Source organism: Mustela nigripes, chromosome 2 (genome assembly GCF_022355385.1).
Source record: "Mustela nigripes isolate SB6536 chromosome 2, MUSNIG.SB6536, whole genome shotgun sequence".
Lineage (NCBI taxonomy): Eukaryota > Metazoa > Chordata > Mammalia > Carnivora > Mustelidae > Mustela > Mustela nigripes.
In genome coordinates this window covers 7407005-7433263 of record NC_081558.1, presented here as the reverse complement: position 1 = coordinate 7433263, position 26259 = coordinate 7407005, and the positions used below count along the sequence as shown (strand labels likewise).

Sequence of the window (26259 nt, the reverse complement as noted above, 5' to 3'; positions counted from 1 at the left end):
GAGGCAAACAAAGCAGGGAAATGTCTGCTTTCTGCAGATGACCTCCTACACAGGGTTTCTCAACCTTTTTACGTTATCGCCCCTCTAAAGGAAAAAAGTGTGATTAACTTTCAATGTAATTAATTTTTTTCTTTTTTAAAAATATTTTTATTTATTTATTTGACAGAGTGAGAGAGTGGAGAAGTAGGCAGAGAGGCAGGCAGAGAGAGAGGGAGAATCAGGCTCTCTGCTGAGGAGGGAGCCCGATGTGGGACTCGATGCCAGGACCCTGAGATCATGACCCGAGCTGAAGGCAGAGGCTTTAACCCATTGAGCTACCCAGGCACCCCTATAATTTAATTTCAACCTAATTAATTCAAATTTCTCCCTGACGATATAAATTAAATATGTAGGAGTAAGATTTTGGAGGGTCACAAGCCATGGTAATATCCAAGGTGTTTTGCTACCCAAGAATTCATTCTGGCCTCCTTGCGAGCCAAGTGTGTTCCTCTGAGAATAATACTCTTAAAAAAAAAAAAAAAAAGATTTTATTTATTTATTTGACAGGATGAGAGAGATCACAAGTAGGCAGAGAGGCAGGCAGAGAGGGAGGGGGAAGCAGGCTCCCTGCTGAGTAGAGAACCCAACATAGGGCTCAATCCCAGGACCCTGAGATCATGACCTGAGCCCAAGGCAGAGACTTAACCCACTGAGCCACCCAGGCGCCCCGAGATTAATACTCTTAAGGGAGAGCTGGACAATAAGTAAGTGGAAAAGATTCTATCAGAGAGGGGTGCCTGGGTGGCTCAGTCGGTTAATTGCAGTTGGCTGGGATTGAGTCCCATGCGGGACTCCCTGCTCAGGGGGGAGCCGGCTCCTCTCTCGTCCTCTGCCTGCTCCTCCTTTTCCCTCTGCCTGCCTCTCCCCCTGCTTGTGCTCTCTCCCTCTCTTTGTCTGTCAAGTAAATAAATAAAACCTTAAAAAAAAAAGGAAAACTCTTCCCAGACTAGGAAGACCAGCCTTGATTTCTTCAGCTGCAAAACGAAAATGATAATATCCTCCTCGCAGCGCCTGGCGTACAGCAAACTCTCAATAAGTGAGCTTTATTGTTACTAGTACATTTTAAATTTTTCTAAAAGGTAAATGGAATTGAGGCTCTGTTCAGCCTGAGCGCCAGCGCCCAGCCGCCCCCCCCAGCCGGCACCTCCACCTCCGTCCGCAGGGGGCGCTGTGGGCGCTGGTGACGGGCTGCTCTAGGCGGCGGCACAGGAAGTCTCATCCTCCCCTCACTTCCGCTCTCTGGCCCGGGCTTGTGCTGCGTGGGAAAGGTTGGGAAATGCCGACTGGAGATTTTGAGTGAGTCGGGGATCGCGGGGCGGACCCTGGGGGGTGGTTTGGGGGTCCTGGGGGAGTATCGTGGGGCTTGGTGCGTCGGGCCGGCGGGGGCCTGGCCTCGCTGACTCAGCTTTCCCCTCCGCAAACTTGTCTTTGCAGTTCGAAGCCCAGCTGGGCCGACCAGGTGGAGGAGGAGGGCGAGGACGGTGAGTATGCCGGGTCGTCCCAGGTCACCGCAGCCAGATCCCCAGGCCGGTCACTGCCGCCTGCTCCAACCCTGGCACCTCCGTCCGATCCCACATCCCTCTTCTCGGCCACCCTCTGCCGCGCGCTGTCCTCCCTCCGGGCCCGCCTGTCGCCGATTCCAGATAGTCTCTGGCCAGTCCCTCCTCCTCGCATGCCACCGCCCAGTGCTCAGACCTGCTCCGGGGAGGAAGGAGTAACAGCCTGCCTCCTGCCTTTTTACTGGCGCCGGCTATCTTTATGGGCTGCCCCTCCAGTGGCTTTCATCCTTGCCACTGCTCGAGGTTACCACGGCTCCACGTCCTGGCACGGCTATCCCAGGGCACTTCTTTGCCAGTCCTCAGCCCTTGGTCCCGCCCTCCTCGGCCCCTGATGTGGGCATCATCCCAAAGGTCCCTTCATTTTTAGCTCGGGAGCTCCCACTCCTCCAGCTCAGCCCTCCTCCCCACACTCCCTTTCCTAGACAAATGTGTCACCAGCGAGCTCCTCAAGGGGATCCCTCTGGCCACTGGCGACACCAGCCCAGAACCGGAGTTACTGCCGGGAGGTGAGTGATGACATCTGCTCCACTGGGGGCTGCCTCTTCTCAGCGGCATTCCCTCCTGGTCCCCAGCGCTCCGTTCCCTCACCTCTTCTCTCTCCCAGCTCCACTGCCGCCTCCCAAGGAGGTCATCAATGGAAACATCAAGACAGTGACAGAGTACAAGATAGATGAGGATGGCAAGAAGTTCAAGGTGAGGCTGGGGGAAGAGGTGGGTGCCCCTGGGCTTGGGGGCATTTGGGCCGGGAGGGGAGGGCGTGCGGGTTGGGTTGGTTGGCCCCAAGACCCCTGAGACAGAGAAAGTCCCAAGCTCTCCCCTCTCATCCACAGATTGTCCGCACATTCAGAATTGAGACGCGGAAGGCCTCAAAGGCTGTCGCAAGGAGAAAGGTGAGACCCTTCTCCCCTTGTCTTGGGGGCTGTCCCAGAGCTGACTCAGAGGAATTAGGAATCCTTTTTCTGATACCTTTAGTTTTAGACGTGGGGTTTAGCTCTTTGCCCCTATGGTGTTGGAGCAGAACTGAGGTCAAGGGGTGTTTGTGCTCTGTTGGGGGTACTGAGAAGTCCAGGGTGCAGAAGGTGGGTGGGCTTAGATTCTTAACTCCTTTCGGCCCGTTTACGAAGAGGAACAGAGGCAAGCCCTCCTCATGTGGTCATAGCAGCTCCCATTTAACTGGGTTGTGTGCTTAGGAAGAAATGATAGTCATAAATTTTCTGTTCACTTCCTCTGTGCCAGACTGCGGTGCCAAGCGCTTTGTAGGAAGTGTTCTCTCCTCCATCCCCCTCGCTGTCCTGGGAGGTGGGGAGCATTTGTGGTCCTCACTTTATAGAGGAGGAAGCTGAGGCTTAGGTTGTTTAGCTGATGGCCCTCACAGTCTGGGTGACCTCTGTGCACCCCTGGACATGACTTCCTTGTGGGAGCTGGCCCACCTACTGTCACGGGCCCCCCAGGAATGATGAACTGTGGGGCTGTTTCCCCCTGGGCCTTCGTTCTCTCTTCTGGAACTTGGGGCCAAAACCTCTCCCTGCCTCCTGAGCTGGTATGAAGCGAGGAGCTGGCATATGCTAGGAGTGGGACCCACTAGGAAACAGGAACTGTCATTGTCACACAATGGGGGGCTTTTCAGGAGGGTGAAGAATGTGGTTCAAGGGCCAGGCACCCTGAAGGAGGCTACTGTAGGTCTGGGGTGCCAGTGGAGGGGGTCCCACTTGTCCTTACCTGTCCACCATCCTGCCCTGAGCTCAGAACTGGAAGAAGTTTGGGAACTCAGAGTTTGACCCACCAGGGCCCAATGTGGCCACCACTACGGTCAGCGACGATGTATCCATGACGTTCATCACGAGCAAAGAGGTGAGTGGGGCAACAGGGCAGGCCTGGTGGCCATGATGGTGGTGGCTGGGGTGTGGCAGCCTCGCTCTGACCCCCATTGATTGCTCGGCCAGGATCTGAACTGCCAGGAAGAGGAGGACCCGATGAACAAACTCAAGGGCCAGAAGATCGTGTCCTGCCGCATCTGCAAGGGCGACCACTGGACGACCCGCTGCCCCTACAAGGACACGCTGGGGCCCATGCAGAAGGAGTTGGCTGAGCAGCTGGGCCTGTCCACCGGGGAGAAGGAGAAGCTGCCTGGAGGTGCCTGGGCCTGGGATGCGGCTTGGCAGGCTGTGGGGTGGGCAGAGTCACGTGCACCCCTGGGAGAGACCTTGGTCTTGTGCTGTGACTGGGGCTGTCCCCGTTGGGAAGTTGTCGTCTCTCACTTCAGCACCAGCACTATAGGTCCGTGGCTGTGACCTGTGTTTGTGTGAGAGAGACCGGTTGGGCTGGTGCTGTGACTGCTGGTAGTGTCGCCCATCGTTCCTTGTTGGGGTCTGGTGGACCATTCCTTTGCATGCCCGTTTGTCTTCACCGCGTGCACTTGAGACTTGCCAGGTGTGATTGTGCTGCAGGCTATGACCAGACTTGAGTGCGCTGTGTCCATCTGCCACGGGTGTGCCCACACATCCGTTCACATGGATGTGTGTGTGTGTTGGGGAGGGGCGGCAGGTATGTGTGTGCACCCGTGCAGACTGACGCGTGACTGGGATCCAAGTCTTTTGGTGTGGTTTGCTGATAGTGGGTGAGTTTGGACGGTTCTACACTGTGACTAGGTGTGCAGCCTGTCGTCTGTCCCTGCGGTGTTCTCGTGTGTCGTGAAGCCGAGCAGACCACAGTCCTGTGTTGCCTTGGAACTCCTGTGGGTTCTTGCTCTGACTTTCTGGATGTGATCTTCATGTCACTGCCACCAGCGGGCCGTGGGACCACCAGGTGTCGGTGGCTTGATAGATGGTGCCGGGGCTGGCTCAGGGTCACAGCATCCTGGGGGGACGTGTGCCTCCTCTGTGCTAGGGTGAGGCTTGACCCGGCTGCTTTGGTCTCCAGAGCTGGAGCCTGTGCAGGCTGCCCAGAACAAGACAGGGAAGTACGTGCCGCCGAGCCTGCGGGATGGGGCCAGCCGCCGCGGGGAGTCCATGCAGCCCAACCGCAGAGGTGAGTGGCAGGTGGCCCCTCTTAGTCTCGTGATTATCCTTCGTTCAGGGCCTGGTTAGGGCTGTCCTCTACAAGTTGTTGTCCCTTGCCTATCTAGCCGACGACAATGCCACTATCCGTGTCACCAACCTGTCAGAGGACACTCGTGAGACTGACCTCCAGGAGCTCTTCCGGCCCTTTGGGTCCATCTCTCGCATCTACTTGGCAAAGGACAAGACCACTGGCCAGTCCAAGGTGGGCTGGTGGCCATGGGGGTTGTGGAAGGGGTCACCTGTCCTGGTTGTTCCCTGAGCGCCCCTGACTCCATACCCCTCCCCCAGGGCTTTGCCTTCATCAGCTTCCACCGCCGTGAGGATGCTGCACGAGCCATTGCTGGGGTGTCCGGCTTTGGATACGACCACCTCATCCTCAACGTTGAGTGGGCCAAGTAAGACTTCTGCCACACCCCCGCCTCCCCCTACCTTTCCCAGCCAATACTTGGGTTGACTGTGGGTCCCACCTAGTCCCTAGGCCTGTTCTGAGCTACGGGTTTACTGTCTTTTCCTTCTCAAGGGACCCACTGCTCATCTGACTGTGTCGTACCCCCCCCACCCCCGCCCCACTGTCATGGAGGCCCCACGTGTGTGTGGCAAGGGGTCTTGGAATTCCTTTCAGGGCCTGGAGCCCTCCCACTCGCTGTCCTCACCTCCGGTCTCTCTCTCTAGGCCATCAACCAACTAAGCCAGTTGCCACCTTTGCTGCTGCTTCTCGGCCCTGGCCCCAGGACCTCATGGCCCTAGAAGGTAGCCCCCGAGAGCCCGGGGCTCCCGGCAATAAAAAGGCTCCAGTTGTGATATTCTGTCTCGTTTATTCACCGCTGTCACCTGCTCTGTGGCTAGCAGGGCCAACCCTTCCTAAGATCAGTGCTGTAGGCAGAAATCTCCCACTCTGGCTTGAGCACTTGCTGGTCCCCCGCAGCGGGTCTTTCTGTAGGGGAGGAAGCGGTGGTTTGGGGTGGCTCGGGGCTGGGGGCCTCCCAGGCTCTCGGCTCCCACTCTGCTGCTAGTCTCAGTGCCTTGCTCAAAATAGGTCATGGGCCAAGCTCAGAGGATTAGGGCCCCAAGGTGTGGGGAGTGGCTGTGGTCTTGAGGGGCAGGACTTGGCCAGAGCTCCCAGCATCCTCCTCCGGGGTTCGGCTCCCCGTGCAGCTGAGGCAGCTCTGGGGGCAGCAGCCCAGGCTGGGTGCCACGGCCATGTAGAGCAGTGGGTGGAGGCAGATGGCCAAGGGCATGAGGCCCCGCGTGACCTGGTGGCTCACGTAGGTCCTCCAGTCCAGTGCTGCCTGGGCCTCAGCCTCGTTGGCGAAGGTGGGGCAGCGGGCCCTCCAGCGCTGCCGCGCATGCACGTTGAGCACCTGTGTGATGTAGTAGGGCACATAGGAGCAGGCATAGAGGGCCAGGCCGCTGGTCACCAGCACCACCACGCGCAGCTTCTCGGCCGCTGTCATGCCGTGGCTGCGCAGCACTGCCCGCCCGAGGGCTCCGTAGGCTGCCAGAGTGAGCAGCAGGGGCAGGCCACAGCCCAGCACTGCCAGCGCCATGCTGTAGGCTGCGTAGGCCTCCAGGTGGAGGTCCCCTGCCGTCCCCATGCACCTGGTGCAGGCCATGGGCTGGGCCACCGTGCAGCTGCCTGCCTCCAGTGGCCGCTTCAGGTGGGAGAAGCCGAGCGTCGGCGCAGCCAGCAGGGCTGCCAGGGCCCAGCCTGCGGCACTGACCGCCCAGGCGTGCTTGGGCCGCAAGCTGCTGCGGACGAAGAAGGGGTGGACGATGCCCAGGTAGCGGTTCAGGCTGATGCAGGCGAGGAAGAGGACACTGCCCAGCAGGTTGCAGGTGAAGAGGAAGCGCTCCAGGCGGCAGGCCAGCTCCCCGTATTGCCAGTTTTTGGGCGGGTAGAAGTAAGCGGCCAGCGGGAGCAGTGTCAGGGCGTAGAGCAGATCACTGATGGCCAGCTGGGCTGAAAAGACCACGGCGGGGTGCCACGGGCGCTGCTCCCGTGTGCTGAAGCGGTAGAGGGCCAGGCCGTTGCTGGCCACGGCCACCAGGAACTCACCTACCAGCAGGGGCCACAGAAAGTTTTCCTGGAAGCCGCTGAGAACAAGATCAATGGCAGCTGAGAAGTTGGCTGGGCAGGGCCGCGCACCTGTGGGCAGATGGGGTCCCCCTGTGAGCACTGTCCCTCCTGGTGTGGCTCTCGCTGCCTCTGCCCTGTACCTCGTCATGTAAGCCCCCTAGGGACATGCTTTCTCAGTCCTTTCCCTGCCCAGGAGCCACCTGCCAGTTTACAGAGGAAACGCGCCCAGAAGTTCAGAAGCCAAAGTCCTCTCCTTTGATAGTGACTAAGCTTGCTCTGGGTCCTAAATCCTCAAGAAGGGGCGTGGTCACTGCCTTTGAAGGACACGTGTAAGCCAGGAGCTATAACTCAGACCCACCAGACTGGGGGGGCGCCCCAGTGCCTCCTCTAAGACTTGGTGCCTCAGCAGGTCTCACTGCCGCCATCTTCAGAATGTGGCTCAGCCTCCCAGCTCCTGACCTCATCCTGACCCATTCTCCCCACAGCCTCCTGAGGGTGCCTGTGGACACACGGGGCAGGTCACATTCCTCTGCTCAGCGCCCTCTTAGCTTCCTCCTCACCGGCAGGAAAACGCAGTGCTCGCTTCTTCCACTGAAGGGCCCCAGGAGCAAAGGCTCCCTCTCCGCAGCCTGCTCTCTCAGGCTCTCCGGGACTCACTCCTGACAGTCCTTCCCACACGGCCTTTCAGGCTCTTCTGTAAGGCATATTCCACCTCAGGGCCTTTGCATGGAGTCTCTTTGCCTGACTCACCAGCCCCCACTTATCTCCAGGTCTCTAACCCCAAGAGGCCCCTTCTGACTCTAACGTTGTGAAGGCATCGTGTCCCCTGGATTTCTGTAAAGCCCATACGTCCACCTGACCACTGTTAAGGAAGCCCCAGAACATCTCCTGAGGTCAGGGAGTGCCCTGCCCCTGGCTTCCCGGTGCCCAGAACAAGGCCTGGGACTCTGGTGCAGGGAAGGATTCTCTTCCACATACCAACTCTGCATCAGGATTGGGCAAACAGCCAGTTCCTGGTCTCTCTAGCCGACTCCGTGCCCCTGGCTCCGTGCTCGATGCATGCACCCCTCCCTTGCCCGACTGCTGGCCCAGCCACATTTCTGCCTCCCGGTCCAATCTCTGCTCCGGGAGGAAGTCCCTGTCCAGACGTGATTGACTCAGCTCCCTCCACCTCCTAGGAGCCAGCCACCCCCACCCTCCATCCTGGGCTGAGGCGCCAGCGGGCAGGACCCAGGATCTCTGCTGGGCTCAACCAACCCAGCAGTGTCTGCTCCTCACCTGAGGTGGTGGCAGCCATGGCCTGTGTGCCGGCTGCCCTCGCTGTGCTAGTCCCCAGTCCAAGTTAGCAGCGCTGCGGCTGGCCCCTCCCTTCCCTACAGCTCCACCCACGGCCGGTTCCAGTCCTTCCACCGCCCCCTGGTTTCCTTCCTCTTCACACCCTGCCCTCCAGAGCGGGCCCCTTAACAAGCTTGCAAGTAATCCTGGGGGTGCTGGGGGTAGTGGGGCGGGGGGAGGCGGGGAGAGGCCCATCAGCTTCACCTGTGCAAGCGGCCCCGCACTCCCGCTGCTCAGCATGGGGGAAAAGAACGCAGGTTTGGGGCAGAATCCCATCCAATTCCCAGACTCCTGGCCATGACCCCTTGGTTTTATACACAGAACTCCCAAGTTTCTCCATTGCAAATGCAGACTCAGACTTATGGGAAATGAGTCATTTACCACAGTGGGAGGTTGGGGAAATGGCTCCTTTATGAAAGGAAACCCAGGGCTACACCAGCCCAAGGCAGAGTCTTGTGGGCCCCAATTTGGGGCATTCCATCTGGTGCTCCAGTTTGGCCTCAGACCACTTTCTTAGGTGGCCGTGCTTGGCCTCGCCTGCGGTCCCAGGCAGCTCCTCTGCGTCCCAGCTTGGTCTGGCCCCGCTGGGGCCTGCTGCCCTTGGCCTTTGGAGGCCTAGAGTCAGTGCCTTGACCAGGCCTCCGCTCCTTTCCTTGCTGCTTCTTGCCTGGGGGCCCAGCAGGCCGTCTTCGTTTGGCTGCCTTTGGGAACATGTCTGTGGGAAGAAAACAGCGTCAAGGCCACCACAGCACAGGGACAAGCCTAAGGTGCCCAGCTGTGGCGACCCCAGCCACATACCCTCATCGGGCTCCTCTCCCACTGCCTGGCGGAAATACTCGGCTTCGTCCTCCTCTTCCTCTGGCTGGCCAGCCCCCTCTGACTCTGGGGGGACACCAGGGTCCTCAGCATCACTATCCCCATCGGCCCCTGCTCGTGCCCGCTTCATGCCCGCCAGGCTCTTCTTCCTGCAAAGGGGTGGCACTGAGGGTGGCAACCTGCACCTGGGACCCTGCCCCCCCAGCACAGCCCACTGCCACACACTTGTGTGCCTCCCGCTGCTCCCGCTTGCGCTGGACGTTCTGGGCCTGCTGGTCCTGCCTCTGGGCCTTGAGCCGCAACTTCTCTTCCTTGGCTGCCAGAATGGCCTGTAGCTCCTCCTCGGTCTTGTGCACTGGGCAGGAAGAGACAGGTCACCATGATCCAAGTGTGTCTGGTGCACCCCGTGACCCACCTCGGAGGGCCTCAGACTCCCAGCCCCATGGTCGCCAGCCCTGTTCTCACCGAAACTGTGGAACAGCACGTTCCCCTCCCCCACACCCTCCTGGATTTTGATGAGCTGCAGTGTCATCCGAGGCCCGATCTGGAGAGACAAGGGGTAAGAGCAGTTCTCCCTCAGGGCTAGGGGCTGCCAGTGAAGTTACCTCTGCCCCTAGGCCTGCCCTGGGGCCGGGCCTCACCTCAGTGAGCCTCACAGCACTCTGCTGGGCCCGCATGTTGCCCCGGCCCGCCACTGCCTGGGGCAGCTCTGTAATGTTGTGCTCGCCATCCGGCTCTGCCTCGCTCTCCGACAGCCCAGCGCCCCTGTGCAAAGGACAAGCCAAAGTCAGCAGGGGACGGCAGGCCCCTGGGACAGCAGGTCCCCAGGACTGAAGTGATCTCCCACCCAGCACCCTCCTCACGTGGCCAACAGCTCGCTGATGTCCTGCAGACGGCTCATGTTAGGGAATTTCTCCTGTAGAAGCTTCTTCATCCCACGACTTGCGCCCACAGGAACGACTTTGATGCTACTGCAGGAGCCAGGGTGTGAGAAGGGGGGGGAGCCAGGAGTCAAGAGACTGACTGGAGGTCAGCTCCACCCGCCTACCCTTTCCACAGTGCGTCAGAGCGTTTACTTTGAGACTGAGCAATCACAGCGCCTCAGCCGCAGCGTGGTCATCAGCCGCACGTGAGGCCCCGCCCACCCCTCGCAGTACTCACTAATGACGGAAATCCAGCTCCTGGGAGTCGGGATTGTAATTGATGAGAAGGCAGCGCTTGATGGTGTTTAGGTTCACCTGGTGGGAGGGGGAGGGCACATGGAACCACGTGAACCACCCACAGGCTTCCCTGTATGGTCCATCAAGCCCAGGCCACGGCCACTCCAGAAATCCCCAGCAAGGGTGCATGGGGTGCTGCTAGCGCTGAGGGCCCTAACGGACTGGCTGGGCTGCTGGCTTGAAATCCTGGTTCTGAGGCCCACTTAAGCTGTGCACACCAGACTCCCTGATGATCAGCATCTAACAGCCCAGTCTGAAACCTGCTGGTACCAGACATTAGGAGCTGGAGCCCTGGAACCAAATAAGTTAAAAAATCCAGTCCTGGGGTGCCTGCTTCTCCCTCTCCCTTTGCCCCTCCCCCAACTCCTACTCTCTCTGTTAAATAAATTTAAAAAATCTTATTTAAGGGGAGCCTAGGTGGCTCAGTGGGTTAACCTTCTGTCTTCGGCTCAGGTCACGATCTCAGGGTCCTGGGTTCGAGTCCCGCATCAAGCTCTCTGCTCAGCAGGAAGCCTGTTTCCTCCTCTCTCTCTGCCTGCCTCTCTATTTGCAATCGCTGTAAAATAAATACTTTTTAAAAATCGTATTTAAAAAAGAAGGCATTCACTTCTTTTTTTTTTTTTTAAAGATTTTATTTATTTATTTGACAAAGAGAAACATCACAAGTAGGCAGAGAAAGGGGAACGCAGGCTCCTTGCCAAGCAGAGAGCCAGATGCAGGACTCGATCCCAGGACCCTGAGATTATGACCTGAGCCGAAGGCAGAGGCTTAACCCACTGAGCCACCCAGGCGCCCCTCAAACTATTTTTCTATTTTAAGATGGAGTCACAACACCTACCACACTGCTCAGCCCAACACTCAATACACATCCGAGAAATAAAGGATGGTCAGCATCATTTTCCATCTTCCGGACAGTAAGGCAGCTCATGAGGGAGCCTCTTACCCCGGTGTCACAGAACACAAGGGTGAGACTGGACCTCAGGACCTGGATCTCTCAGCCTCAATGCTGGGAGGTGAGGACTGAGCGAAAACCCCAGAGCCTATGTGTGGTACCTACTGTACTGTCTGCCCATCCACTCTTACCTGCCACCACACCAGGATCCGCTCACCTTGTGCACATTGATGGAGGGGAACAGGTTCTGGAACATGGTGGCCATGAGCTTCACGTGCATGCCATGGGGACCGAAACTGTTGAGGACCAGGAGGGGCGGGTGGGCAAACTGTTGTTCGTGCATGCGGTGCCGGCGCAAGGAGGAGACGACGTCTCGCACTAACGTGTACTGCAGGACAGGGCGAGGAGTGGGTGCCTGCCGACCACATGCGGCTGGCACCACCCCAAACCCATCCTCTACCCAACATGGCCCTCCTACCACCTCCAAACCTTACCTTGTTGATCCGGAAGGTCAAGGTGGGGCCTCCCGGGAGCCGCATCAGCTTCTACAGAAAAAACACTTGGTGAGAGTCGAGGCGTTCAGCTAGGGAGCAGGGAGTGGAAACCTCTGCTTAACTCTTCAGAGCGTTTACTTTGAAGCCAGAATCATGGCATCTCAGAGGCGTATGGGTTCATCATGAGAGTTGGGGGAGGCACAGGGCAGGGAGAAGATGAGGGCTGTGGGTATTAACTCACAAAGTAGATGTTGGTCTCCGTTTTACTCAAGATCAGGAAGTGTGTGACCCCAAGAGGCCCAGCCACTGCCACACAATCCTTCAGAGTGTTTTTCTTTCGTATCTGAGAATTGCAAAAACAAATTGGAAGCATCATAAATCTCTCTTCTGGAGCAAAGACTGGAAGCTGAAGCGGTTATACCCTTCCTTGCATTTAATTTTTCCGAGAAAGAGAAGAAAGGAGTGGAATGCGCTCGACCTCTATAACTAATCAGACTTAAATTCGTCCCTTGTATACCGCCCAGTCCGCAGATGATCCAACTGGGCCGTGCGACGTTAACTTCCCCAGACCTTTTAAGAGAGGCCGTTTCCATCCGAGACCCTAAACCACCAGCCTTAGGCATTCAGGCAAGCCCCAGCTGAGCGCGTTCATCCGCTGCCCCACACATCCCTGAGTGGCTGAGACGATGCTCCCTCCCCACAGAGCTCCCTTTCTCCACCCGAGACTGAAGCCACGCGGGGTTCCGCGGTTGAAGCCACCTCCGCAGCAGCGAAGACCCGGCCCGTGGCTGATGTAGGCGGGGTGGGTGGTGCAGACCTGCAGGCGGGTGGCGGTCAGGGGCTCCATGACCCTACGCAGATCCAGGCTGAGCTGCCGGACGCCGCGGCCTGCGCGACCCCGCGCGAACACGAACGAGTGTGGCTGCGCGGCGTAGGCCTCGAGGTTGCGGAGCTGCGCCTGGGCGCGCGCACGCTTCTGGTGCCGGGACTGCGGGGGTGAAAGGCGAGCGGTCAACGCCACGGCCGCCGGGGGGACCCCGCCAGCCCCACCCGCTCCCCCGGCCGCAGCGTCTCACCCGCCCCGACTGCCCCATGCCGCCAACTCCTCCAGCAGGATCCTTCTGCCTTGTGCTTCCGGCGCTGCGCCGCTTACTTCCGCCGCCGGCTTGGTGATCACGTGGGGGCGGCACGCGCGACGCAGACGGGCATGCGCACCAGGTAGCAGCAGGCAGGAATCCGCGGAGGGGTTGCTAGGGAGACACCCGGTGCTTGTTTCTACGGAAACCGGGCGGGGCTAGTGTCTCGGGGAAGCAGCTTGGGCTGCGGGGAAATGAACCCTGGGTTCGAATCCTTCCTCGGCCCATTTACACCAGCTGGGTGAATTTGAGAGCCAGTTTATCCACTCCAAGGCTCCCTCAAGTGTCCTAAAGTGAGGATGGTGATCACTTCTCCTCTGACCCATTTAAAAAGATGATGTATGCACAATGCTTGGCACGCCAGCACCAGGCCCTTGGGGAACAACCAGAGAAATGGGTAGAGCGTGACAGTTAGACATGTGGGCCTCAGCTCCTGAGGACCAGCTGTCTTCCCCAGAGGCCCTGTCTGTGGCTAAGAGATGGAAACTCCACATCACCTTCTGGAAACTTAGGGCAAGGCGGGAGCTTTGTGAATAACTCACCTCCTCCTGGTTTCCGCTCAAAGCCCCAGTCTTGGCCTCAGGCCTCTGGCTTCTACCCCAGAACCTTGGGGTGGGGGAAAGGGACGCCCCCAACGGCTCTTTCCCTGCCCCATTGGTTTCCTTCCCCCATAAACTTTCCCTCCCTCAGCTGTCTCCCCTCCCCCATTTGCTTCCCCTATCCTGGTTCTCCTCCCCAATTCTTTCCCCTCTTCTCTTCTGTCTTTCCCTTCCCACCCCTTCTTCCTAACTCTGTCTGCCTCTGCCCCAGCTTTGTCTCTGCCATTAGTTGTCTCTCATTGCCTTCAAGTTTTGATCTCTCCTGTCTCTATTCCCTTTTCTCTCTTCACACCCCTCTTCCTGACTCCCCCAGTCTCTGTCCATCCCCCCCATGACTCTCTCCTCCTCTGTCTCTTGGACTCTCTCTCCCTTCTGTCAGTCCCTCTCTATGACTTATGAGGTTTCTTCTCTGCCGCCAATGGAGGAAGCTGGAGGGGACTGCGGGTGGGGGGCCATGGGGCCCAGTGTGGGGGGGCCCCAACCCAGGCCTGGAGCCCAGCCTGGCAGCCTCTCTCAGATCTGGGACGACCATTTCCTCTTTCAGCCCGGGAGTCCACTCGGGTTACGAGTTCGGGACGGTAGGAACTGGGCGAAGAGGACTGCTTCCTGAGACTGTGTCTGCAGGTTGGTGAGGCCTTTGTGCAGGTGGGAGACCCTAGTCCAGGCTCTGGGGGGCTATATGTGAGTCTCTTTGTACCTCTGAGAAATGACTGCATGCTTACTTTTGCCTGTTTTGTCCCTGCATGATTTGGCCTGAGGATGTGACGCTGTGTGTGGGAGACCAATGGGAACATGTTCACTGTGGCGGGCAGGGCGGGTGCCAGGGGTTCACTGTACACCTAGTTAGCACCTCTGTGCTTGCCAGCCTGAGACCCTGTGTGCCTGGGTGTGTATGTGTTTGACACAGAACAGATGTACTCCACCCACAGGGGATTTTCCTTTATGTCGTGGTGTGTGTGTGTGTGTTTGTGACTATATTTTGGACACACAGTTGCTGCTGGAATCTGTGCTGTGTTTCCAGGTGTGTCTTGGTATGTGCCCATGCCAGGCAAATCCGCAGACACACACACACACACACACACACACACACATTCCATCTGTCTGTCTTGTGGCTCTGTGCAGGGGTCCCCATGTCTCGTTGGATATCCGTGTGTCTTTGTGTCTGCACTGTTACAGGCGCCTGGGTGTGTGTGAGGTTGTGGTTATTCGTGTGTGAATGCTGGAGCCAAGTTACTGAGTCCCATCATTCTCCAGCTGTGTGGCTGCAGACAAGTCACTCACCCTCTCGCACACTCAGTTTTCCCTGTTGTAAAATGCGCCTGCCTACAGAAGAGACCAGCGCTGGTTTTGGAAGACTGAGATTAAAGGTGTGGAGTCGAGAGTCGTGTCTGATGCAGCAGGTGCTGCTGATCTGATGTCTGCTGTCGTCGTCTTTCTCTGTGGCGTGTGCGTGTCGGAGGTTGGAATCCCGCTAGCCTCCTGGGGCCTGCAGCCTCCCACGCTCTGTGCTCTGCTGTGGGGGAACGTCCGGAACGCTGACCTGTGTTATCAGGCTCTGGTGGCCCGGGCAGGGGGATCTGGCAGTTCTGCCTCGGTTCTCATGAGGGAAATGCTAAATATTTACACTTGGAACTCCCGGGCTCAGCACCACAGCTCTCATCCCAGGCTCTGGGCCGACCAGCCTCCTCCCTCCTGCTCCTCCACCAGCCTCTCCCCTTCCTCACTTAGGCGCTCCTGTTGCACCCTCAGCTGCTCCTGGGTCTCCTTGTGCCTGCTTCGAGCCTTGCCAGACGCAGGGTCTTGGTCCTGAGAGGTGAGAGGGCAGAGGGCAGGAGGGCAGGTGGAGGCTGATTTTGTCTGTTGGGAGACCTGGGCTTCCTTAGGTCTCCCGCTTACCCCGGGGTTGAGATCCTGGAAGGCAGGATCTGCAATCTGGCTCCAAGAGGGGTGGTCCATCCCTGTTGTGGGGGGCCTGGTGTCTTCAAGGAGGGGGCAAGGAGAGCTCCTGTTTGGTGTGCGACTGTGAGGGTGAGGAAGCCTTTCTCCAGCTCAAAACCCTCTGGGGTTCCCACCTCATTCAGGGAAAAAGCCCAGGTCCTCTTGAGGCCCACAAAGCCCTGCCGATTCTGCCCCATTCCCTCCCTGCCCTCACCTCCTCCTGCTCTACCCCTTGCTTACTCTGTTCCAGTCTTACAGGCCTCCCTGGTGTTCCTTGGGCACATCAAGCAAGGTCCTAGCTCAGGGCCTTTGCACTTGCTGTCCCTCTGCCAGGAATGTTCTTACCCTTCTCTCTTTCAACCGGTCTTTCCTCAAGTGGCATCTTCTTCCTTTTTTATTTTTTCAAGATTATTTATTTATTTATTTGACAGACAGAGACCACAAGTAGGCAGAGCAGCGGGCAGAGAGAGAGAGAGAGAGGAGGAAGCAGGCTCCGTCCTAAGCAGAGAGCATGATGCGGGGCTCGATCCCAGGACCGTGGGATCATGACCTGAGCCGAAGGCAGAGGCTTTAATCCACTGAGCCACCCAGGCACCCCTCAAGTGGCATACTCTTAGTGAGTCCTGACCCCGTTTAAAATGGGCCCTCATCCGGGGACTCCCACCCCCTTCCTTGAGTGTTCTCCTAAACACTTATCACCCTCTGCCCTACCCCCCATCTGCCTTCCCCACGGCGATGTTGGTAGGCATTTTTGTGTGTGTCTGTATTGGTCATGGCTGTGTTCCCAATGCCTGGAATAGCTCTCAGCACACAGTAGGCATTAAAGGAGTGCTTGGTCAATGTGTGAACAAGGCAATGTGTGTGACAATGAAGACCCCAGGGCACGAGCCTGTGTGACCGCCAGGATGTCTGGCTTTGGACATAGTGGGACTTGGGAAATAAGGGGGTGATGTGTGGACACCTGTGACATGTTCTGAGTGTGGGCAAGTGCATGCGGGAGGCACTGTATGTCCTTAGTCTGAGAGGCTGTAGGAAAGTGAATCCCAAGAATGAAGGCCACGGGGGCCAGGCTAGGAGGCCTCCGTGCATGCCCTCAAGGGAAGATACTTACAGGAGCTCCCCGATGTGAGCCAGGGAACACGTGGGAGGATGTAGCTGACCTGGGGCTTGTGGGTGCCGAGGGGTGTGTAGGTGGCACAAGGCATGGGACAAAACCCAGACTCAGCCTCTGAGAGCTGATGTTTTGGTGGAGGAATTCAGATCATAAGCAATGGCAAACGAATGAGGCAATTTCAGAGTGACAAATGCTGAAATGAAAAAGTTGGACTGTGACAGGGAGCGCCCAGGAGGAGCAGTGCTAAATGGGGTTGTCGGGGAGGGCTTCTGAGGAGGGGACATGTGAGCTAAGACCCAAATAAGTTAAGAGGGGGAGCCATGTGAAAATTCTAGGAAGAATGTTCTAGAGTGAGGAAATAGCAAAGGCCCTGAAGCAGGACCATCCTTGGTGTGTTTCAGAAGCAGCAAGGAGGTCAGTGTGCCTGGAACAGAGTGAGTGAGGGGTGAGGGGGAGGGAGAAGAGGGCGGGGACCGGATAGGAAGAGGGTGCAGGGCTTGTGGGGCACAGGACTTTTGCTCTGAGTGAGCTGGGGACCACGAGGGGTTCTAGGAAAGGGAGACACATGGCCTGACTCTGGCAGCTGTGGGAGAAACAGACCAGAGGTTGATGACAGACAACTGGAGGCCTGGGGGGCAGCTGCTATAAGGAAATCCAGATGGAGTCTTGAGCTGGGATCATGTTGGAGGGTGATGACTGTGCGGGACGTGGAGGAATTCAGGACCTAAACAGAAGAGCTGACAGGCCTGGCTGATAGGTTGGATCTGCTGTGAAGAGAGAGGAGACAGGGATGATTCTGGGGTTTTGGTCTGAGGACGTGGGAGATGGGGTGTCTGCTACTAGTCTGAGTTAGTGAGACTTAACCTCTCACCCCACCTCACCTCCTCCCACCCATTCTCCCTCTGCTTCTGCTCCAGCCTCCCAGGAACAGTCTAACCTCAGGGCCTTTGCATTTGCTGTTCCCCCTGGCAGGGATGCTCTTCATCCTCAGACATCCTCATTACTTTCTCCCTCACTTCCTCCAGGTGTTTGTTCAAATGTCACCTCCTCCAGGAGGTCTTCCCTCCTTTCAAACTGCCGGGGCCAGATCCCCACATCTCTCCACTATTTACTGCTATCTTAGCACCATCTAATACACTGTATTAATTCCTATAGTTTATTGACCTTGTTTTTTGCCCAAGAGGGCAAGACTTTTTGTGTTTTGTTCCCTACCGTATTCCTTAGAACGGAGGCTGGCACACAGCAAGCGCTCAGTGAACGCTTGTTGAATGAACGCACGACATGCTGTCCCGCAGGGCGCCTGGAACTCAATGGAGAGCCGGGGGTGGGATCCCATTTGGGCATTTCAAGCCAGGCGGCGGGTGGGGGGGTGCGGAGGAGCTCGGCGGGGAGACGAGCCTGCGTGGACCTGGAGCAAAGCAGGTTCGGCCCAGCCGGAGAGCTGGGGGCCCAAGCTAGGCTCCGGGGGCTGCCCTCCTTCCCGTTCGTCCTCTGCCTGCAGGTCTGCCATGTCGGCGCCTCCGCTGCGCACGCTGCAGCTGCTGCTCCTGCTGGGTGCGACGTGGGCGCGGGCAGGCGCCCCGCGCTGCACCTACACCTTCGTGCTGCCCCAGCAGAAGTTCACGGGCGCCGTGTGCTGGAGCGGGCCGTCCACCGCGCGCCCGGCCGCGGAAGCCGTGAACGCCAGCGAGGTGGCAGCGCTGCGCATGCGCGTGGGCCGCCACGAGGAATTGCTGCGCGAACTTCAGCGACTGGCCGCGGCCGACGGCGCCGTGGCGGGAGAGGTGCGCGCGCTCCGCAAAGAGAGCCGCGGCCTGAGCGCGCGCCTGGGCCAGTTGCGCGCGCAGCTGCAGCACGAGGCGGGGCCGGGGGCGGGGCCAGGCCCGGGGGCGGAGCCCGCTGCGCTGCTGGCGCTGCTTGGGGAGCGCGTGCTCAACGTGTCAGCAGAGGCGCAGCGCGCCGCCGCCCGCTTCCATCAGCTGGATGTCAAGTTCCGGGAGCTGGCGCAGCTGGTCACCCAGCAGAGTGGCCTCATCGCCCGCCTGGAGCGCCTGTGCCCGGGAGGCACGGGCGGGCAGCAGCAGGTAACCTCTAAGCTCGCCAGGAGTCGTAGCCACTTCCTGTGTGCAACATTTGTAAGCCGGGGCTCCTGCGACCCCACGCGCGATCTCTGATCCGCAGCTTTGAAATCCGAAAAGCTCCCCAAATCGAATTCCGACCTCTCTTCCCACAACTCATTTGGGTCAGAACGCGACTGTGGCCACTTAATATCATTATTTATCCACTTACTATAGATATTTGTAGAGTCTGTAATCAAGCATATTATTAGGTAAAGACTAAAGACCCATGTTATGGAGGTGTTATGCGATTAGACGTCTGTCCTGTGTTACTCTTTCTAAATGCTACCATACTATTGTTAATTCTGGAACATGGCTGGTCCCAATTTTCAGTAAGATTGTTGCTCTGTGACAACCCACACCTTACAGGGCTGTTGGGAGGATTCCAAGTTAATACTCATTATTGGAGGTACTCAACTCATTATCTCTACTTTGCAGAAAAGGAGCATCAGAGGCACAGATCAGTTCAGCTGTGAATTTAGGCCCAGCTCTACTCTTGAAAGCTAGAGTTAGGCTTTGGGGAGTATCAGTTCTAGGGCTGGGACATGCCCCTGCCTGATCTCCCACCTATCTGGGTGTTGGGGGATTTAGGGCCCCAGTATCTTTTCAACTGAAGGCTACTGCAGTCACATCTGAGTCTCTTGGTCATCCCAGGTCCTGCCGCCACCCCTGGTGCCTGTGGTTCCTGTCAGTCTGGTGGGTGGCACTAACGACACCAGCAGAAGGCTAGACCCAGCTCCAGAGCCCCAGAGAGACCAGACCCTGAGACAGCAGGGCCCCTTGGCCTCTCCCATGCCCGCAGGGCACCCTGCTGTCCCCACCAAACCAACAGGTAAGATGAGGGCAGGGCTGTTGAGGGTGTGAGGAGCTAGGGGATTCCAGTGCAGTGGATAGAGGGAAATAGGAGCCAGAATTTTAGTGGCCGATTTCTCTCATGGTAAGGAGACCAGAGGAAACGATGCTTTTATTCTGGTGATGGAACAAGGAGCTATGACTCTCATTCTGATAAAGACCAAAATTCTTACTGTGGTACGAAAACAGGGAAGGAGGTACTCTTCCTCTGATGAGAGGACAGGGAATTAGGACTGCCCATTGGTGAGCATTTAAGCTAGTTGAGTGTCATGTTCAGGATTTCTATTCTAGTGAGACTGTAGAACCAGGATTTAAGTACCTCAGGCTCCGTATTTGCTGTAGTGAGAAAAGAATGAATTAGAGTTTTAACTCAGGTAAGGAAATGGATATTGGGGCTTTTATTTTGGTCAGGGAATGGAAGAGGCAGGACTGCTATTCTGGTGAGGGGATGAGGTAAGAATCAGGACTCATCCCAATAAGGGGTTGGTTGGTCCGGGCACTGCCTTCCCCGATCTCTGTACCCACAGGTCCGTGGCAGGATTGTGCAGAGGCCCACCAGGCGGGCCACAGGCAGAGTGGCGTGTATGAGCTGCGACTGGGCCGGCATGTAGTGTCAGTCTGGTGTGAGCAACAGCTGGAGGGCGGAGGCTGGACGGTGATCCAAAGGCGGCAAGACGGCTCTGTCAATTTCTTCACCACGTGGCAGCACTACAAGGTGGGCGCAGGCAGGTAGGGGGAGGGCTGGGCAGAGGGTGGGGGACCTCTTTCTGACCTTCTGACTTCCCTATCCTGCCAGGTGGGCTTTGGGCAGCCTGATGGGGAATACTGGCTGGGCCTGGAACCTGTGCATCAGCTGACCAGCCGTGGGGACCACGAGTTGCTGGTGCTCCTGGAGGATTGGGGAGGGCGTGGGGCACGAGCCCGTTATGATGGTTTCTCCTTGGAGCCCGAGAGTGACCACTATCGCCTTCGGCTTGGCCAGTACTATGGAGATGCTGGAGACTCTCTTTCCTGGCATAATGACAAGCCTTTCAGCACCGTGGATAGGGACCGAGACTCCTATTCTGGTAAGGAGAGCTCTTATTCTGGTGGGGAGTGGGGACCGGAGGTGGGACTCCTAGGGAGGAAATGAATGAAAAGTGGGGTGAAACTTCCCTCTGATAAGGATCAGGATAAGCAGGAGAACAGAGAGTATTTTATTCTGGTGAGGGGATGGAAAGCCTAGATTCCTTCTTTGATGAGGCAAATTCTTTCCTAATAAGAGTCAAGATTCCTGTTCTGGTGAAAGGCAGGGAGTGAGAGCTAGAAATCTTATTCTAGAAAGGAAGTAGTTGATTTTTTCCCCCTCAATAAAGGTAGAGCTCCTGGTTTCCAGAAAAGGGTGGAAAAGTGTAACTTGTGCTTTGGTAGGGTGATAGGGAAGGAATTAAAGATATTACTCTAGGGGCGCCTGGGTGGCTCAGTGGGTTAAAGCCTCTGCTTTAGGCTCAGGTCATGGTCCCAGGGTCCTGGGATCGAGCCCCGCATCGGGCTCTCTGCTCAGTGGGGAGCCTGCTTCCTCCTCTCTCTCTGCCTGCTTGTGATCTCTGTCTGTCAAATAAATAAAATCTTTAAAAAAAAAAAAAAAGATATTACTCTAAAAAAGAAAATGGGGGCCAGGGTTCTTACTTTGGGGAGGAGAGAGAGGACCTCAGGTTTGTACTCAGTAAGAGTGAGGAAGGCCAGGGGACACCTGACAGAAGCCTTGCACTAGTGAGGTAGTGGAAGAAGCTTTTATTTTGGTGACAGGATATGCGGTTTCTCTCCTCAGGTAACTGTGCCCTGTACCAGCGAGGAGGCTGGTGGTACCATGCCTGTGCCCACTCGAACCTCAATGGCGTGTGGCACCGCGGTGGCCATTACCGCAGCCGCTACCAAGATGGTGTCTACTGGGCTGAGTTTCGTGGTGGGGCTTACTCTCTCAAGAAGGCTGCCATGCTGATCCGGCCCCTGAGGCTGTGACCATCTGTCCTTCCATCCTCTGGGTCCCAGGGAATGTTTGTCAGCAGGAGCCCACGTTGTCCTGGCCACACCTGCTTTGTGACTTGGCGTGGGCCACATCCCATAGCCCACCCTGGAGTGGATTTGCTCCCCCAGCCCTGAAAACGGGACCCAGGAATCCCCCTGCCCATCTCTCAGACCCAAATGGCTCCCCGAGGGCGTTTAGATCTCATATTTTATAACAACACAAAATCTCCACCGAGTGTGTCTGGTTTGCATCTGCCCCTCGCCTGGGGTCACTCCCTAGGCCCACCCTCCCCCCCGTCGTCGTCGCCGTCTTCCTGCTCCTCCTTTAGGTCCTCCAGGATGAGGTTGTCCAGGTCTTCTAGGAGGCCCCCCTGGCTCAGGCAGGTGGCCACCGTGGAACCACTGCTGATGTGGGGGTTGCTGGGGTGCAGGACTTTGGGTAGGTGGTTCTGCTTCCGGCTCTTGGGGTGCGCGCAGGACGTCCCAGGCATGTGGGGCTCTGGGGAGGGAAAGGTTCTGAGGCCATGGAGCCTGAGGTCACCCAAGAGTTTGGGGGGCAAAGGGGCCATAGCCATGGGGCGCTCAGGAGGGGGAGGGGCCTGGGCCAGAGCCACAGGAAACTCAGAAATGAAAGTCACAGGTATTGAAGCCACAACAGACCCAGGGACATGGGCATTACCTGAGACTACAGGACACAAAACGGGAACCAAGAACACAGACCACAGGGGCAGAGGCTGAGGTCATGAACAGGGTGAAACCACTGAGCCTCAATTAAGACCACAGAATGTGGCTGATGGCTATTAGGAGGATCAGGGTCTTGGGTGGCCTGGTGTTGGGAGGCCACGGAGAAGGGGGGTGGCCATGGAAGATGTCAAAGGAGGGGCCGATGCCATGGGATGCGCTAAGTGGCTCTGGGAACGGAGGCCTTAGGAGGCACATGGAAGAAGCAGGCAGGCACCTTGGTACTAAGGCCCCAGAGGTGGATGTCCCAGGAGTCAAGGTCAAGTAGACTGCCCTGAGTGGAGGGAGGTCATGGGGACATGCTGGGCCCTCACCTCGCCGGTTGTAGCAATCGGCAGCCGAGCAGGAGTGGGTGTGGGTGCTGCGGCGATCCGTGTCCCGGTCCCAGCGCGGAGGGAGGATCCGTGTTGGATACACGGGGAAGCCACACCCATAGCAGGGGGATGAGGACCCCATTTGTGCCCAGCCCCTGGGGGGGTGGCAGGCAGGGTCATTTGGGTCTAAAGGTAAGGCCGGGGACAGGGTGGGACCAGGGCAGGGCTGGCGGCGGGTGGGGGGGGGGGGGGGGCGGGGGGGGGGGGAGGTGGGGTTGGGTGGGGGTCAGCACCCTCACCGGAAGTTGTGCCGACACCTCGGGCAGTGGAACTCAGCCACACCCCACATCTTGTCACCGGGCACGGGCTCATAGCGCTTTCGACACTTCCTGCACCGGGACACCTGGGCATGTAGAGTGGGGAGCAGGCTCTTGTCAGAGAGGCGCCCCTGGAACTTGATACTGGCCGCAGTGGGAATAGGTACTGAAAAATGCTACAAATCTGGGGTTCTCCCCCCACCTCCCTGCACTAGCTGGGCTACTAAGCATTTACCAGAAGCACACCACCGATCAGGGGTTCCAAATCCAGACCTGAGATTGTGGTTTTGGGGTCAGGTTTGATTTCGGTGGCAGCTGTCAAAACTGTGGAGCCAGAGGTCGGGCTCTGTGGTAGGGGTGGAGCTGGAGGGCTGGAGGGATGGGGTCTGAGATGGAGGCCGAGCTCCAAGATTGTGGGTGAGGGATTGGGCTCTTGGGGTTGATACTCTCAAGTCAGAAGTATGGGTACCGAGAAGGGGGGATTGGATCATCACCTCCTTCCGCTGTGGTACGCGCCGCCACCAAACGTGGTCACAGGAGGAGCAGGCGAATTGCCGATCCACGGCGGGAATGAGGTCTTCCTGGGCTCGCTGGAACATGCGGAGGTTGGCTTCCGTCAGGGGCAGGAGGGAGGTCGCCACAGCCTGCAGGATGGGGACAAAAGGGAGGTCACGCCTCACTGTGAACCTAAACACACATCAGCCCTCTTCCCTCTATATACATGTCTCCCTCTCCTCAGGCACGGATGCCCTCCACTCTCCCCGCCTGTGGATGTCCTCCTCCACTCTACCTACTGCTGTCCCATACCCTGGACTCACCTGGATGTCCTGGTCCTGCTTCATGTCCTCCGGTGGGTCCTGGGTGGAGACATCAGGGGCAGCAAATGGGGACGCAGCTTGGACCTCTTTTTACCATTATTTGTTGGGACAGAGTGGCCAGGTGCTGGCCCCATATGAGTAGGGAATCCCTAACTCGGGAGGAGCTTAGAGAAGGTCAGGTGCCTGACTTCAGTTATCCTCATAGTCGCCTTGAGTGGGGACACACCTACCACCCCACTGCTGAGATAAAGAAACAGAGGCTCTGAGCTGCGAGAGGGGTTGCCTGAGATCACCCTGAGTGCGCATGGCCCAGCAGGCCCGGACCCCATGCTCCACACTTGGTGGCGCTGTGACCCGTCGCCTTTTGAGTCCATGCGGCTCTAGGCTAAGTGCTTGGGCTCTGGATTCAGAGAGATGCAGGTTCCAATCCTGACTCCAGGGTTTCCAGCTGTGGGAGTGGAGCCAAACCACTAATGAGGGGCATCTCAGAGCGCCATGGCTGACGTTCCAACTGCCACCTGCTTGCTGTGTGAACCCGGCAAGTGACGCCATCACTCTCCATCTCGGTTCCGTCATCTGTAGCACAGACGTGATAACGGGACCGTCTCAGTGGGTCAGTATGGGGATGAAATCAAGAAAACCCTACTGCAGGGGGAGCGCTCACTTTCCTATTATCATTTTCTTTTTATTTGAAGTAGGCTTCATGCCCAATGTGGGGCTTGAACTCGTGACCCTGAGAAAGAGTCCGCATACTCCCCTCCCCCGCACCGAGCCAGCCAGGTGCCCCTCTCATTATTTTTATCATACCCTTTACATGAGTAAATGTAAAGAATACAATACGTACCTTATTACACTCTAACACCTAGGGGGGTGCTTTCAGGCAACCAAAGTCATTTAAGGGGTAAAGGAGCCACATTGCACCTGTGCCTCAAAGCCTTTCATTCATTCATTCATTCATTCATTCATCACATGGTGTCCTCTGCCCCTCTCTCCTCCCCCATTTCTGTGTATCCTAGCCTGTCCGCCTGCTGCTCATTCTGTTGCCTCTTCCAGGAAGACCCTTTCCAACCACCTCACTTTCCAGGATCACTATTCCTCACACCCCTTCCAGAAAGCATTTTCTGACCTCCAGGGTCCTCTACAATGACACTAATCCTGATTTGCTTCACTGCCTAGTTTCGTCTCTCTCTCCCACTCAATGCCATCACCATGTAATGAGCGCCTAGTTTGCACACTCCCTGGTTGGACCTGTGGCTGGAAAGCTAAGTCTATGTGGATCATGAACTGGGGACTGGTGGTGCACAGAAGGGGCTCATGGATACGCCAGGTTCCTTCGGTTCCCCCTCCTCAGATACCCCATCCTTTGGGGGGGGGCAGTTTACCTGGGCATCCAGGTCATTACTCAGTTCCTGTCCATCTTGCTGCTTTACCCCTGGTGGCAAGAGTAAGTGTAAGTAAAAGGTCCTTGAAGGATCTTGTGGGAGTTTCAGGGTCCCCCAGGGGCCCAGTACAGACCCTTCTCAGAAGATCATCTCAGCGCCTCTTCCTACCCTTAAACCAGATCACACCTCTCTTGCGCGCTCCCAGCTCCCAACCCCTACCAGGTCCGGGACCCCAACCGGCTCACCGTACACGATGGAGCGCCCCACTCCCGTGTGGTCGCTGGCAAATCTCCTCATCAGAGTCCCCGCCTTCCTGGAGGATACCTTCCCATGAAACTTCTCCCGGAGGCGCCGGACGCTTTTCTCCAGCTTGGGGGGGCAAAGGGGGGTCCCGATCGCGTAAGGAGAGGAGCGACTGACCCTCCTCCATCTCTAGGCATCCTTCTTCCAGCCTGAACTTGACCCTCGGTTTTGGTCTCCCCCCCCCACCCCCGCCATCCCTCTACGGCATTTCCTGGAAAAAGCCAAAGTCCGCACAGGGCACTGGGGGAGGGAGCGGACTGGGGCCAGCGTCCCAGGATAAGGGAGGAGGCTGGCCAGGTAACCCCTGGCCTCTCACCCTTGACCCTGCAGCCCCTGCTTTTCCTTGAGGAGGCCTCATCTCACCCGGGGGATGTGGCGGTCATTCTTTCCGGGGGAGGGGGGACGAGTGCCAGCCAGGCGGTAGGTCTGGGCTTCGGATAGAGTCCCCAGAAACTGCGAAGCCCCCTCCGCGCCCCCGGCCCCTCCTCGGCGCCTCTCGCGAGCCCCCCGGCCCAGCCGTAGCCATCTCCTACCTCCACACCTTCTTGAGACATGGTGGCGCCGGCGCAGGTTCCCGCGAGGGTCCGCACTGCGCGCTCGGAGCCCCCCTACCTGGGCGCGCCCGCGGGTCCAGCAGCCGCGCAGGGCAGGGGGCGGGGCCTCCGGACGGCCCCGCCCTTCCTCCCCGGCCCCCTCTTTCGCTTTCGATTACTGGGGGTGACGGGGTAGACGGGGCGCTCAGGCTCCTCCCCGGCTCCGCCTCTGCTCTTGCGCCCCAGACCCGGGCGGGCGCCAGGGGTCTGCACCCTGCGGCGGAGCGCGCGGACCTCGGGCGGTGGAGGCGGCGCGGCCTCTGCAATCGGTCACATGTCCCCACGCTGCGCGGGGTCCGCGTCTTCACGTCCCTCGTGGGGGCGGGGCCGCATCGGAAGGCCGCCGCGAATCTCCGTGCCCCCTTCAGCTCTCGTTCCCCCCACTTCATCGCTCGCTCTCCTCCCCTCCCTCAGGAATGAGGACCTGGGCCCCGTGCTCGCTCGCTCTGAGTCTCTTAAACGGGGCCGTGTCTTCTTTCCGAACCTCAGTTTACTCCTCTGTAAAATGGGGATGATACAGTGGCTACGTCTTGGTTG

At 57.9% G+C, this 26259-nt stretch overlaps 4 protein-coding genes and 2 non-coding genes across 9 annotated transcripts; 2 read left to right on the top strand and 4 right to left on the bottom strand.

The window, feature by feature from the left end:
- The first annotated feature begins 1232 nt into the window (after positions 1 to 1232).
- EIF3G (eukaryotic translation initiation factor 3 subunit G) lies at positions 1233 to 5458 on the top strand. Its single transcript, XM_059388965.1, has 11 exons — positions 1233 to 1335; positions 1474 to 1520; positions 2021 to 2104; positions 2203 to 2291; positions 2429 to 2488; positions 3345 to 3449; positions 3542 to 3731; positions 4518 to 4625; positions 4723 to 4859; positions 4946 to 5052; positions 5330 to 5458. The coding sequence occupies exons 1-11, from the start codon at positions 1316 to 1318 to the stop codon at positions 5343 to 5345; spliced, it is 963 nt and encodes a 320-aa protein (XP_059244948.1). The 5' UTR covers positions 1233 to 1315; the 3' UTR covers positions 5346 to 5458.
- A 62-nt stretch (positions 5459 to 5520) lies between these two features.
- Positions 5521 to 12670, bottom strand: P2RY11 (purinergic receptor P2Y11). 3 transcript variants are annotated; one of them, XM_059388964.1, is made up of 13 exons: positions 12568 to 12670; positions 12309 to 12479; positions 11733 to 11834; positions 11492 to 11542; positions 11215 to 11385; positions 10047 to 10123; positions 9749 to 9856; positions 9527 to 9650; positions 9351 to 9429; positions 9111 to 9240; positions 8868 to 9034; positions 8704 to 8784; positions 5521 to 6803 (listed from the first exon to the last, which is right to left on the bottom strand). In XM_059388964.1, the coding sequence occupies exons 1-13, from the start codon at positions 12583 to 12585 to the stop codon at positions 5716 to 5718; spliced, it is 2367 nt and encodes a 788-aa protein (XP_059244947.1). In that variant the 5' UTR covers positions 12586 to 12670; the 3' UTR covers positions 5521 to 5715. The 3 variants fall into 3 exon arrangements, with proteins under 3 accessions (XP_059244947.1, XP_059244946.1, XP_059244945.1); XM_059388963.1 differs by lacking the exons at positions 8704 to 8784; positions 8868 to 9034; positions 9111 to 9240; ... (7 more) ...; positions 12309 to 12479; positions 12568 to 12670 and adding exons at positions 7093 to 7233; positions 7713 to 7996 and having other exon boundaries at positions 5547 to 6803; XM_059388962.1 differs by lacking the exons at positions 8704 to 8784; positions 8868 to 9034; positions 9111 to 9240; ... (7 more) ...; positions 12309 to 12479; positions 12568 to 12670 and adding an exon at positions 8274 to 8555 and having other exon boundaries at positions 5547 to 6803.
- LOC132012760 (small nucleolar RNA U105B) lies at positions 9939 to 10018 on the bottom strand. The gene has a single exon (XR_009402741.1). It is a non-coding gene; the product is annotated as a small nucleolar RNA U105B (small nucleolar RNA).
- On the bottom strand, positions 11602 to 11687 carry LOC132012758 (small nucleolar RNA SNORD105). Its single transcript, XR_009402739.1, has one exon. It is a non-coding gene; the product is annotated as a small nucleolar RNA SNORD105 (small nucleolar RNA).
- A 1096-nt stretch (positions 12671 to 13766) lies between the features above and the next one.
- Positions 13767 to 21485, top strand: ANGPTL6 (angiopoietin like 6). 2 transcript variants are annotated; one of them, XM_059388960.1, is made up of 7 exons: positions 13767 to 13850; positions 14955 to 15039; positions 17780 to 18362; positions 19050 to 19227; positions 19775 to 19962; positions 20044 to 20314; positions 21058 to 21485. In XM_059388960.1, exons 3-7 carry the CDS (start codon positions 17787 to 17789, stop codon positions 21246 to 21248), a joined length of 1404 nt encoding a protein of 467 aa, XP_059244943.1. In that variant the 5' UTR covers positions 13767 to 13850; positions 14955 to 15039; positions 17780 to 17786; the 3' UTR covers positions 21249 to 21485. The 2 variants fall into 2 exon arrangements, with proteins under 2 accessions (XP_059244943.1, XP_059244942.1); XM_059388959.1 differs by lacking the exons at positions 13767 to 13850; positions 14955 to 15039 and having other exon boundaries at positions 17498 to 18362.
- SHFL (shiftless antiviral inhibitor of ribosomal frameshifting) lies at positions 21263 to 25981 on the bottom strand. Its single transcript, XM_059388961.1, has 8 exons — positions 25663 to 25981; positions 25072 to 25195; positions 24827 to 24876; positions 23445 to 23483; positions 23121 to 23270; positions 22609 to 22712; positions 22310 to 22464; positions 21263 to 21753 (listed from the first exon to the last, which is right to left on the bottom strand). The coding sequence occupies exons 1-8, from the start codon at positions 25681 to 25683 to the stop codon at positions 21524 to 21526; spliced, it is 873 nt and encodes a 290-aa protein (XP_059244944.1). The 5' UTR covers positions 25684 to 25981; the 3' UTR covers positions 21263 to 21523.
- Between the last annotated feature and the right edge of the window lie 278 nt (positions 25982 to 26259).